Raw genomic sequence first — 12,321 nt, forward strand, 5'->3', positions numbered from 1 at the left:
GTGGGGTAGTGTGCACCCCACCCTCACCCCCTGTAGCTTCACCCCTGTCATGTTATTAGGCTGAAGTTGTAAATAAAGACTCATTTATTCTGAAGTTATTGGCCCACAAGTTTGTGACATGATAAGTTTTTTCCGGAGTAAAAGAACAGCAGGATACCTTTTACAAGGGAAGCGACTGCATTTGTATTTTACAACACACACACACGCACGGAGTAAAAGAAGAGGTGGGTTAACCAGCCAACATGTTCCGGTGTTAGGTATTTTTAAAAGGAACATGTTAGTCATAGGCTCTGGGTTATTTTAGTTGTGCTGCATTATTCGAGCTCTGCGCCTTTAAAGAGACCACCGGTTCTGTTCTCGGTCCCAAAGCCGCCCGGTGGCCTCGCCGGCTCCGACCTAAACACCGACGAGCTAACAAGTTCGTCCGTTAAACTCGATGGTTAAACTCCGCGACAGTAACCGCGTTCAGCTTGAGTTTCTTTATTGTTTCGTGGGTGAAGAAGTTTCGGATGAAGCTTTTCCCGCTGGGACCGTTAGCAGTAGGAGGAGAGGAGAGGAGGGGGGAGCTACTTTGGGAGATCTGATCTGGGATCTGCTCTCACATCCGGACCGGACCACGGCTGAGCTGGACCGGCTGACCTCCACCGGCAACAGTAAAGTTTTTGAATCTTCACCGCGGAAGACGAAGAAGTTGGGATCATCAACGAAAACTTTACGTGAACTGTTTTCTTCAGCCAGAACTCTTTTGTGATTCTTCTGGTCTTTCGCGGACTGATTTAATTTATTTTTAACTTTGAAACGCAAAACTAGTTCTAAGATGGATAAGTACGAGGACCTGGGACTCGAGGCGAGTAAGTTTATCGAGGACTTGAACATGTATGAAGCATCCAGGGATGGATTGTTCCGGACGAGGCGGGATGCGGGGAATAACCCGGACTTTGAAGAAACCAGGAGAGTTTTCGCCTCTAAGATGAGTAAAATACACATGCAGAAGCAGCAGGAGGAAGTGGCCAACAGCAGCCAGGTCGTTCGGATGAATGGGGGTCACAACAGCACCCATTACACCAAAGACAGACCGCCCATCAACAGCTCCAGACAGCCGGGCGAGGCGGCAGCGAAGCCCCCGATCCTCTCTGGCCCCGCGCCGACCTCCTCGCCTGGGAACCAGTATGCCCAGACTGGGTTCCAGTCTGAACCTCCAGCCAGCAGGACTCACGGCCACGGAAACACTTACGATAACAAGGAGCGCTTAGAGTCCCATTCATACCAGAATAACGTCTCCCCACCTAGTTTTGCAAACTCTCCTCAAAGTTCTGCACAGATCCGGAACCTCGCAACCTGGGCCCCCTCCAAGGAAAGCAAATCTCCCCCATCTGTGTTGGTGTCAGGGAGCTGTGCGGCTCAGCTGATGCATGCACCTTCGACCATCACCAGTCTTCCACCACAGCTCCTCAACCAGAATCTTGGCTGCACAGTTTGGGCTGGAGAGCCGTCCTTCCCAACAAAACCAGACAGGATCCCTGCCTTGCCTCTGAGCGCTTTCACAGGCGGAGCAGACTTCCAGCATCCTTCCCAGCCCTTGGCCCATTATGTACCTCCGCCATCCAACCATAATGGCCCAGTGGCAGCTTCTGCGGCCTCTGAAGCACCTCAACCAAAAGCCCAGGGGATGTCCTCTGCTCTGTGTCCTGGCAGCCTCACCAAAGGTCAGAGTCCGGATCAAAGCCAGATGGTTGCCAATGTACATTTAATCAGGGACGAAGGTGAGAGCCGGCGCTCCCCTAAACCCACCCAAGTACCTACTCAGGGTCCGCTCTCACAGCCTTCAGATCAGGGGCCATCAGCAGCTGAGATAAAGCTGGAGGCCCTCACTCAGCAACTGGAGAAAGAGATGGACGCTCAAAGGAAGTCTGACTACTTTGGTAAGATCGCCAGCGAAGAGGTGGCGAGGACTTCTGTCAATCAGAAAGCCATTTGATGGACAGAACCACCTTCCCACAGCCGAGGACACAAACCCACTTGTTTACTATTTAATGGGACACACACACACACTCAGTGTCAGCCTTTGTTCTTCCTCTGGGCGTACAAAACACACACACACACACGCTAATGCTGTGTGCTGGTTTGTGTCCCAGATGTTTTATGTCTTCGTGGTAACTTTGTTCACTAAACAGCCCTAGACGCACGATGTGTGAGGTCTGTCTCGCGTTCTGTAGAATAGTTGTCTTTAATTTGTCAGGTCTCAGAAATCTGCTCCCAGCCGTCCATCTGGCAGGAGAAAAGATGGAGGAAAAAGTATTTTCATTTCCTCCTCCTAAAAATATAAATATGTAATTGTTGGCGCAGCATCCTCTGCTTTTAACTCCTAGACTCTTCACTTCAGTCCTTCCTTGCTTAATGACGACGAACGACAACACCTGTGACCACTACTGCTGGCATTTGGGGCCCGTATAAAGACCAGGCAGGCATTACTCTGCCTGCAGATGTGGCAGCGGTGGAGAGGAATGTCCATCAGCACAACTTTGTGGTCTCTGTTTCACATATCAGTGCTTTTAGCACTTTATTTAGCCGCTCCGCTCGGCTGTTTTGAAAATGGATACTTATCCATGACATCAGTTCAAAGGCTGCTGTCACATGGCAGAAACGTAGGATGTAGGGAAGATGGATTCCGTTTGTTTGCCAAGTCTTTGAAGCCGATTTCTTTCTCAAAAGCAGGACAATGAGAAGGAAAGCATTGTGAGATGGGCGACGTATAAGACGCCACAACACACCACTTACCCTCACCTTCTTGCAGGAGGAATTTCCTGTTGGAATGTCACGATTGCAGTTCCTGAGTGTGCTTGTGTTGGAAGAGGCTCAATTATACGCAAATGTCACGAGATGCTTCATAGATATCGTCAACAAGAACATCCTAGATGTGTAGGAGAGCACAGAACGCAACCATCAGAAATGTAGGTTTGATCCAGGATATAAACGGTACTCATTCCCACACATACAGTTGTTCTTGTGAGGGGTTTCCCACCGGATCGTGGCTCATCCTGATTCATTCTCCAGAAAACACAACCGCGGAGGCTCCTTTCTGTGTAGTCACGATCTTTTAAAGCTTTTGAGGAGCTTTAAGTTATTAAAAATAGCAGCTGTCTTCGGTAAATGTGCTTGTGTTTTGCTTTTAGCATCTTCTAATGCAACAAGAACTTTTCCCTGATTCCCAATCCGTATCCCAGGACAACGTGCATCACAGCATAACTGGAGTTGGAGGTTCTGGGAAAAAGAGTCCAGTGCCAAATAGCAGCACCGGGGGAACACTGGAGAATGTCTGTCTGAAGGAATGTTAGAAATGAGGGTTTAGGATGCAATAGGGACAGGGGTTGTCGCTGGGGGGCCTGTCCCAGACAGGTTTAGGGGAACCCGTGGTGTCGGTGAATGGAAAAGTAGACGGCTGAGAGATGGGTTTTGTGTTTGGCCCCATGAGCCCCAAAGATTTTGAGATTTACAGTCAAGTTCATCCAAGGAGGAGAAGCAGTGGGACATGTCAGTCTCACAGACGCTCGCTGGAGAGTTTAATGCCGTGTTAAGATGAAGGATTAATTTATCCCATCTGGCCGTTGAGTGGAACGCACTGTATTAACTCTTCCCAGGGATTTTTGGCTTCTGCTCTGGCAGGCTCAGTGTGTGTGTGTTTGTGTGTGTGCGTCACCTCATCCTCCACATTTTAGTGCTTTTGTCTATGAAAATATAGGAAACTGACAGGATTTAATATTCTGTCAGGTCTGGGTGTAGAATCTGTGTGTGTGCAGCAGTAGAAGTTAGAAAATGATTCATTGGCAGCCACTCGTACACACACACACACACATACACACACACACACACACACACAATTTTTACTATCACCGTTGATTAGCATGCCTTTGAAATTGAATTAGGTTCATTTATGTGTGTTTAAGCTGCTAAATCCGCATCATTTCAATAAAAGTCATCAGCATAGAATTTTATACAATATTCAAACATTTCAGAGGCTAAACAGAAACACACAGAAAACAGGACCGCTTCTGTCTTTGTGAGTCCAGGTGAGGAGCTCTTTGGATGCCATAAACACAATTTGAATATTCTAAAAGGACAATCTCTCTTTTTTTATGTTTCAGCAGACAGAGGGGGGTCTTTTCTAGGAGTGCACTGATTGTAGTTTTTGGCCGATCACCAATCCGGAGAAAAACCTGACTTGCAGATACAGATTTTGTCCTAACTAAAAGCAGATTATGTCAATGTTTCAATGTCCTTTTATTGAGAAAACCAGTGTGAATACTCATGAAACACTTACCAGTTTCAAATGGACATGAGGCGATGTTCTCAAATATAAATGAACATATTTAGCAATGCTGTTTGAACTACAAAATCATATTTGTTCCTTTAGACTTTCATTTTTCTAATTTTCTAGTCCTGGAGTTTCTTTCACACAAACCCTAAAATAACGTTTCCCCTGTTCAAAAAAAGTGCGTTTTTGGTATCAAAATGCGTATTTAAAATTTATGGACATCATATGTGAAATCCATGGCGCCTAACAAGCGGAATTAGAAAATAGCTCTTTTAGCCCCATTGACTTGCATTCATTTTTCGTTCTTCCAAGGACCCATGATCCGGAAGTAGACTGCCTATTGCAGTTTTTGGCCGATCACCGATCTTGAAAAAAACCCGAGATCGGGGCCGATAGATCGACGCACCCCTAGTATTTTCTACAATTTCAACTGAAGTACACAGCTTACTTAGTGGTTTGCATGTCAGACACGGAGCAGTACTGATGGTTTTTGACAGCTTGGAAAGGTGTGTGTGTGTGTGTGTGTGTGTTGGGGGGTGGGGGGTGGGGTGGGGTGGTGGGGGGTTGCATGTTTGGTTTCCCAGCCCCCTCAAAGTCGGTCCTCTAAATAAATGTTACTCTGTTTTGGGACACGGGGCTTTGGCCAAGAGCAGTAAAGGTAGCGGCCGAAGCGTTGAAGAGGGTACTGATGTAAGAAATAAATTTACAGCAAAATACTAACTTTTGGTTATCTTTTAATTGTTTTTTTATACAAAAGCTACACTAACTTGTTTGTGTCGTTTCAATCTGTGACAACTTCTTTGTGTTTTCATGTAAGCAAAATTAGACCAGAACAGCATTCTTTAGTTTTCCAATAATATCCTGTTATCTCCAAATCTGCTCTCGAGCCTCCAGGGTCCCTGATGATGTGCTGACTTTAGTGGATAGAAAAATTAAAACTATATGCAATATCTTCCATCACTTAAAAGTCAATGAGGAGATTTGGTTGAACATGATTATGAAGTGTAGCAGTGTGTTTTTGGGGGGAGGCAGCTGTGTGACGCATGTTGGGTACAGTGGAAACAAAAGTTTCTTTGTCAGTGTTGTAGGAGAAGCAGGGTTGGGCGGTGCTCTTCTGCTGAGCTCCAAATCTTTGTCTCCAGGGAGGTTTTCTATAAAAACACACACACACACACAAATAACCATGTGTCTGTGTGCATACGCAAAAGGGAAAACTTAATCAGTGTGTGCTTAACCCCTATGTTTGGACTTTTGAAGTGTATTTCTGTGTAAAAGTTATAAATAATTACTACCTCCCCACTGTAGATAGCTTCCTGAGTGGCTTCTGTTCAGAGAAGTAGAGCTCATCTGGGGTTGGCTCGTGGGGGTAGTAGTATTACTGCAGATGCAGCACCATTCCGCCTGTCAATCTCACATTCCATCTTTCCCTCACTCGTGAACAAGACTCCTACACTTGAGGCAAGACCTCATCCCTGACCCGGAGAAGGCATTTTAGCCTTTTCCGACTCACACCATGGTCTCAGATATAGAGAAGCTCATTCTCATCCCAGCTGCTTCACACTCGGCTGCAAGCCGTTCCAGTGAGAGCCGGAGGTCATGTTCTCATGAAGCCAACAGGACCACATCATCTACAAAAAGCAGAGACTCAATCCTCAGGCCACCAAAACAGATCCCCTCAACACCTTGGCTGCGCCTAAAAATCCTGTCTATAAAAGTTATGAACAGAATTGGTGACAAAGGCCTTGGCGGAGTCCAACTCTCACCACCAGAAACGAGCCCGACTTACTGCCAGCAATGCGGACCAAGCTCTGGCATTCTGTCTTATAGGGACTTAACAGCCTGTATCAGAAAGCCTGGTACCCCATACTCCCGAAGTACCCCCCAAAGGGGCCCCAGAGGGACACAGATGAATGCCTTCTCCAAATCCACAAAACACGTTGGTTGGACAAACTCCCACGCACCCTCTAGAACCCCCCTAAGGGTATAGAGCTGGTCCAGTGTTCCATGGCCAGGATGAAAACCACATTGTTCCTCCTGAATCCGAGGTTTGACAATCTGCCAGACCCTCCTCTCCAGAATCCCTGAATAGACTTTACCGGGGAGGCTCAAAAGTGTGATCCCCCTGTAGTTGGAAAACATCCTGAGGTGCCCTTTTTAAATAGGGGCACCACCACCCTGATCTGCCAATCCAGTGGGACTGCCCCCAATGTCTATGCAGTATTGCAGAGCCGCGTCGGCTAACATAACCCTACAACATCCAGAGCCTTAAAGAACTCTTTGCAAATCTCATCCACCCCGGGAGCCTCGCCACCAAGAATCTTTTTGACCAATGAGCTCAGCACAAGAGATTGGAGAGCCCAACCCAAAGTCCTTAGGCTCTGCTTCCTCACTGGAAGACGTGCCGCTGGGATTGAGGAGGTCTTCGAAGTACTCCGGCAACCAATCCTTAACGTCCTGCGTCAAGGTCAGCAGAATACCATCCACACTATAAACAGTATTGGTAGCGCACTGCTTTCCCCTCCTGAGACGAATGTAAGTCTTGCTCCATGGTCTTACCGAACTCCTCCCTAGCTCGGGTTTTTGTCACTGTGACCACCCGGGCTGCATGCCGCTTGGCCGCCCGGTACTCATCAGCTGCCTCTGGAGTCCCACAGGCCAAAATGACCCAATAGGACTCTTTCTTCAGCTTGATGACATCCCTAACTACGGTGTCCACCAGCGGGTTCAGGGATTGCCACCCCAACAGGCACCAACGACCCTGTGGCTTTAGCCCTGGTCGGCTGCCTCGACAATGGAAGCACAGAACATGTCCCACTCAGACTCGGTGTCCCCAGCCTCCCCTGGAACGTTTTGAAAGTTCTGTCGGAGGGGGGAATTGAAACTTCTTCTGGAAGGAGACTGCCAGATGTTCCCAGCAGACCCTCACAATACATTTGGGTTTGTTAGGTCTGACTGGCGACCTCCCCGACCATCAAAGCTATCCTGCGCTATCCTGCTCTCACGTTGCTGCTGGCTGTTCATTACACCAGCCCTCTATGTGTCAGCACATCTCCTGTTTGCCTTTTGTCCCGGGGAGTGCAGGGTTCAAGGGCCACAAAGAGATGGCCCGTGGGCCGCACATGGCCCACCTATTGCAGACCACTGTTATACAATAACGTATAACGTGAACTAGACAGTAAAATTAGGTAATTGGATGAATTTGTCAACCATCTGTGATAATCTGAGCCATTTGCAGATCACTTTTATGAGCAATATTTTATATGGCTGTGAATTAGCCTCACGGATGAAACAGAACAAACTTCCATGTCAAATCAACATCTTTTTTGCAACACACTCTATGCACATATATATTTTGTACACATTAGAAAGCTAGAATTTCTGTTATTCCAGGGATCTGTTTCAATCAAGGATTCAATAACTGTAGACACAGGTAGCGAGTGTTGTCTCCTCTGCTGAGGCAAAATTGTCAGCTATCTGTCGATAGGTCAGTAGTACAAACCCCCAGGTTTGTGTAGCTCAACCCAATTCCAACGTGTTGTTGGTGATGCATCAAATAGCCAATGAAAGGCAGACAGTAACGAAATATCACATGTACCCCTTTGTGGTCTCCTTCCACAAACTGATTTTGACACAATTGTGTTTGGTGGATCACAGTTTGCAAGGTGTTTCAGGTTCTCAGAACGTCTAAATGTCATCCACAGGAATATATGGCTCATTGTCATTTATTTGGACTGATGAATATCAATTGGAAGAGTCTTATATATCGCCCAATCTTCCTATCCAACTATGTAGGATTTTTAAAACTGCAAAATAATATATGTGATCAGCAGGAATCAACTTTGGTCTCGGCTGGGCTTGAACTAACCTTTAGCTTATTAATCCTGTTGTCTCTAAGCACAATTAATTTGAACAGACTAGAGACTGTTTGGAAAGCAAAAACCACTAGAAGAGTATTTAGCCACAAAAAAATCGGATTTTTTTTTTGTCTGACGACAACGATCAGTCAATAGGGAGCCTAAGTCTCCTCCCTTTTGGGTCGGCTCATGGGTCCCCGGAAGAACGAAAAAATGAATGCAAGTCAACGGGGCTAACAGAGCAATTTTCTAATCCGCTTTGCTTTACGCCCTGGATTGCACATACCCGGTATGTTATACTTGAATTTGAATGAAAAGCATTGATGGGTGTTTCGACAACGCCAGTCACGTACTTTGAGATTTATCAGTTTACAAATGTTCTTAATTAGCATTAGGGCTGCACGATATTAGGAAAACCTGCGATATGCGATAACAGTGATTAATATTGTGATGACGATATTACTTGCGATAAATAAAAACTTAACTCAGGAACAAAAAATAATCAAAAACAAAGAAATAAAAAAAATTACCAAAAAATCATAAAAATAAGAGAAGCAAAAGATATGAGGAAAGGGAAAAGAAAACGAACAAGAAAAGGCAATCCGTGGATCCCGGGAAAAGCAGAAACAGCAGGAAGAGCAGAACAAAGCTAACTCAGGTGTTTGCTAACCATCAAACTTAAGTGCCGTCCGCCTCATGGGCGGACATCTGACCTATGAGAACCCACCTAATTGGCCGAATGGATGAAGAGCTCTATTTGATTTGTTAAAAAAATTATGCTTCTGTTTGATTGACAGAATACATTATGTGTAGCAAACATTTGAGCTGACCATTCATTGCGATATTTATCTGTTCTTTGCGATATGCATATTGCACATGCTGATATCACGATACCGATATTTTTGCAATATATTGTGCAGCCCTAATTAGCATGAATACCAATCAGACGTCTGCACGTTGCATATGTGACGTCACCACAGAATCTCCTCTCCCCTAGCGTAGCTGCTACTTACCATGTGACCAGATTTATGGTGGTTCATTTATCTTAAAAGGAAGGATTTGAAGTTTGCTGAACTTAAAACTGTTTTCCCTTAGCTTTTCTCCACGTCTGGTTTGATGTTGTCACTTTAGTGATGCACATTTGTAGTCCTGGACGTATTTTCACACAAAACCTAAAATGACTTTTGCCCCCAGTCAAAAATAAGCTTGTTCTTGGCATCAGAATGTGTCTTTAAAATTCACGGCCATCAAATGTGGAATCTATGGGACAAGACAAACCCGATTAGAAAATAGCGTTTTTAGCCTCGTTGACTTACATTCGTTTTTTCATTCTTCCGGGGACCCATGGTCCGGAAGTAGATTGGTGTTAGGCTCCCTATATGTCACTTATGAAGCTCAAGAGGCAAATATGTAGAGCTAAAAATGCGAGATGAAGAACAAAATTTTCATGGAAGTTTCTGGAGAGCAGTGGCGGCACCAGCGGGGCGCTAGGAGGTGCTATAGCTACCCTTGGATTAGTCATTGCACCCCCATAAGCACCCCAAGTAAATATTAGATTATTTATTTATTTATTTTTTACAATTTAATTTTAATTCAGCATGTGGATGTGATAATACATACAAAACAAAAATAATCAGTAAATTATCATATACTGTAGATAGTAAAAACTTAAACCAAAACGGGAAATTGATGTTAACCTTTGACCTCATTTTCCTCCTGTGAACGAGTGAAAGGTAGAGCTAGAGGTAAAATGGATCGGACTTTGTTGCCCACATTTCCACGGGTTCAGTCGGAAACGAATGAATCTTTGGAAGTGATCTCAGACCCACAAAAACCCTACGGATCTGGATGAAGAGAGTCAACCCTCAACCGCCGCAGCAGTCAAGGGTTTTGCAGCTGGAAATGCTAACACTAACGTTAGCTAACCTTGCAACACTAGATGGTTTTCTGTGTGGCTGTATGTGTTTATGATTTCATGGAAAAGTCAGCGATTGTTCATATGTTTATGATGTATATTAATGACTGTTTCAGGTGTTATTGAGGTGTTGTGCACGCATGTGTATCTGCTAGTGTTGAAGGTGTTTTAGAGAACAATAGGTACGCATGACCACTTCCTTCATAGCGCCCTCAATAAAAAGACTATCTCCTCCATAGCACCTGCAGAGAAACACCTCTGGAGCCTCCACTGCTGGAGAGAAGCTCCTGATGAAATTAGGCCACATTGACCGCACACAGCCCTTGTGTTGTTCAGGAGTTGTCCAGAGTCAAAGGAGTGATTATGCAATTAGCCGACTCACTCCCACATGCTGTGCTTCTTCTCCCAATAAACATGGCGGAGAAAACTGCTTCTGTCACGGGTTCGGTCGTCCCTCTGAGCCGATTTTCTTTGCACATTTGATCGTATTTTCCTTGACGTGACTGATTTGGTGATTATCATGAAAAAATGATCTCCAGTTTCTACGTGTGTTGTGAGCGTAGGCACACTTTGATTTTTATCAGCTTCTTTATTAACAGAACCCTGGCTTTCAGAGCCAAGTCAAATAAACACACTGGGATATAATTTCCCCTTTCTCTAATACATCTTACTAAACCAGCTCCCTGACTTGTGAGCTTATTGTTGTCCGTCTCTATACACTAATGGTGAGGTTGTATTGTAGATTTGATTGTTTTTATGTGATTGCCATGTTCCAGGAGTCTGTGTAAGGTGTAAGAAGGCTGTTTATGGGTCCAGCCAGGCCTGCCAGGCCATGGGGAGCCTCTACCACGACTCCTGCTTCACCTGCAGCGCCTGCAGTAAGTACATTCAGTTTAAAACACTTCTCGCCACATGTGATGGGTAAATCACCCCCATAATAACAGGTTACACTTGTGAATGAAAGTGGCACCTTTCCCAGTCATTTCCTTCCCCAGTGGAAAACACACAGTTATTGAGAGATTACTGTCATGTACTGCTGGTGTTTGGATTGAGGGTGTGCCAATCCCTTCTTCAGCCCACACAAAGACACACAGGGCTGGACCTTTTACCTGCCTGCAGTTTGGATTTTACAAAAGAGTACCTTTAAGAGAAATGGATTCAGCACTCGAGGCTGAAAGTCACTGGTTATTTCAAATCACAGACATGCTTTTATAGAATGTTTACTTTGTGTTTCCTTTAACATTACTAAAAGCTTTTCATCTGCTGCATTACTGACCCCCTCAGTGTCTAGAATACAGCGTTTCCCATGGCTAAAATAGGACTTGGCCCTCCGCTGCATCTAATTAAGATCCCTCCTCTAATTATCAGATCATGGGTATGTGGAGTATTTGTGCTAAAGAGGTGGAGGCCCCAGCTAAGGCTCATTGTTCTGCAGGACCTTTGACCTCCACCAGTTCTGCTCTCAAATGTGTGATAAACATCTCTGTTTTCTTCCTGAACTCCATCCTGTGTATGAACGAGAGAGAGGAGATAAAAGAGCGGAGACGTTGTGGCTCAGAGCGAGGCTGATGTCTGACACAGAGGGGGGTGGGGGGAGTTTACACACCACATACCACTCATAGCTGGCTGCATGTGAGGAGTTTAGGGGTCGCTTTAAGTGGCCACAGGGAAAAACATCTCGACTGGGGAGGAATGCAGGAGTGTGCAGGGGCCCTGAGTAGGTTGAGCTCCAGGGGGACAGTGGGTGCTGTTGTGTCAGCTGAGTGGGAGTCGAAGCAGTACATTGTAGACAGGGAAGGCATTCAGCGGGGCGTGCATCCCACCACACCCAGCCAGTGTAAACAGACACACTAACAAGGAACTCAAACCTACCTTTTGTCCTCAAGAACCTCCAAGGTGAGTGAGCTGTCCAAGGCCCGGCTCAAACGGCTGGATTCCAAATATGTCGGACAATTTTCAAAACATAAGACTCCACACATGGCGAGGCGATTTCAAAGGTCAGGGATACAATAGTTGATGTCGGGCCAGGACAAACAACGTGTTGGATTTCACTGATGTTCCAGTTCCGGTTTATTTATAAAGTACTTTCCACTGTGCTGAAGACCCCAACTAAGGGCTGTACAGAGATAAAATGCAATGAAACAACAGAAACAGGGCCTACCTAAGACAACATTTTAGTGGGATATAAAATGGAAAGAGCTGTATAGAGAACCGGTATAAAACAACCAAAAACCACAGTA

At 45.4% G+C, this 12,321-nt stretch overlaps 1 protein-coding gene across 1 annotated transcript in view; it reads left to right on the forward strand.

Annotated features, from left to right (window-relative positions):
* Window positions 1-586: 586 nt before the first annotated feature.
* Window positions 587-12,321, forward strand: part of limd1a (LIM domains containing 1a) — a 25,747-nt gene continuing 14,012 nt past the window's right edge. The window contains exons 1-2 of the mRNA XM_054740440.2: window positions 587-1,922; window positions 10,858-10,959. Of these exons, the coding sequence (XP_054596415.2) occupies window positions 818-1,922; window positions 10,858-10,959 (1,207 nt within the window). The 5' untranslated portion in view covers window positions 587-817. The remainder of the gene's footprint in view (window positions 1,923-10,857; window positions 10,960-12,321) is intronic.

This window comes from Nothobranchius furzeri, chromosome 5, assembly GCF_043380555.1.
Source record: "Nothobranchius furzeri strain GRZ-AD chromosome 5, NfurGRZ-RIMD1, whole genome shotgun sequence".
Taxonomy (NCBI): Eukaryota; Metazoa; Chordata; class Actinopteri; order Cyprinodontiformes; family Nothobranchiidae; genus Nothobranchius; species Nothobranchius furzeri.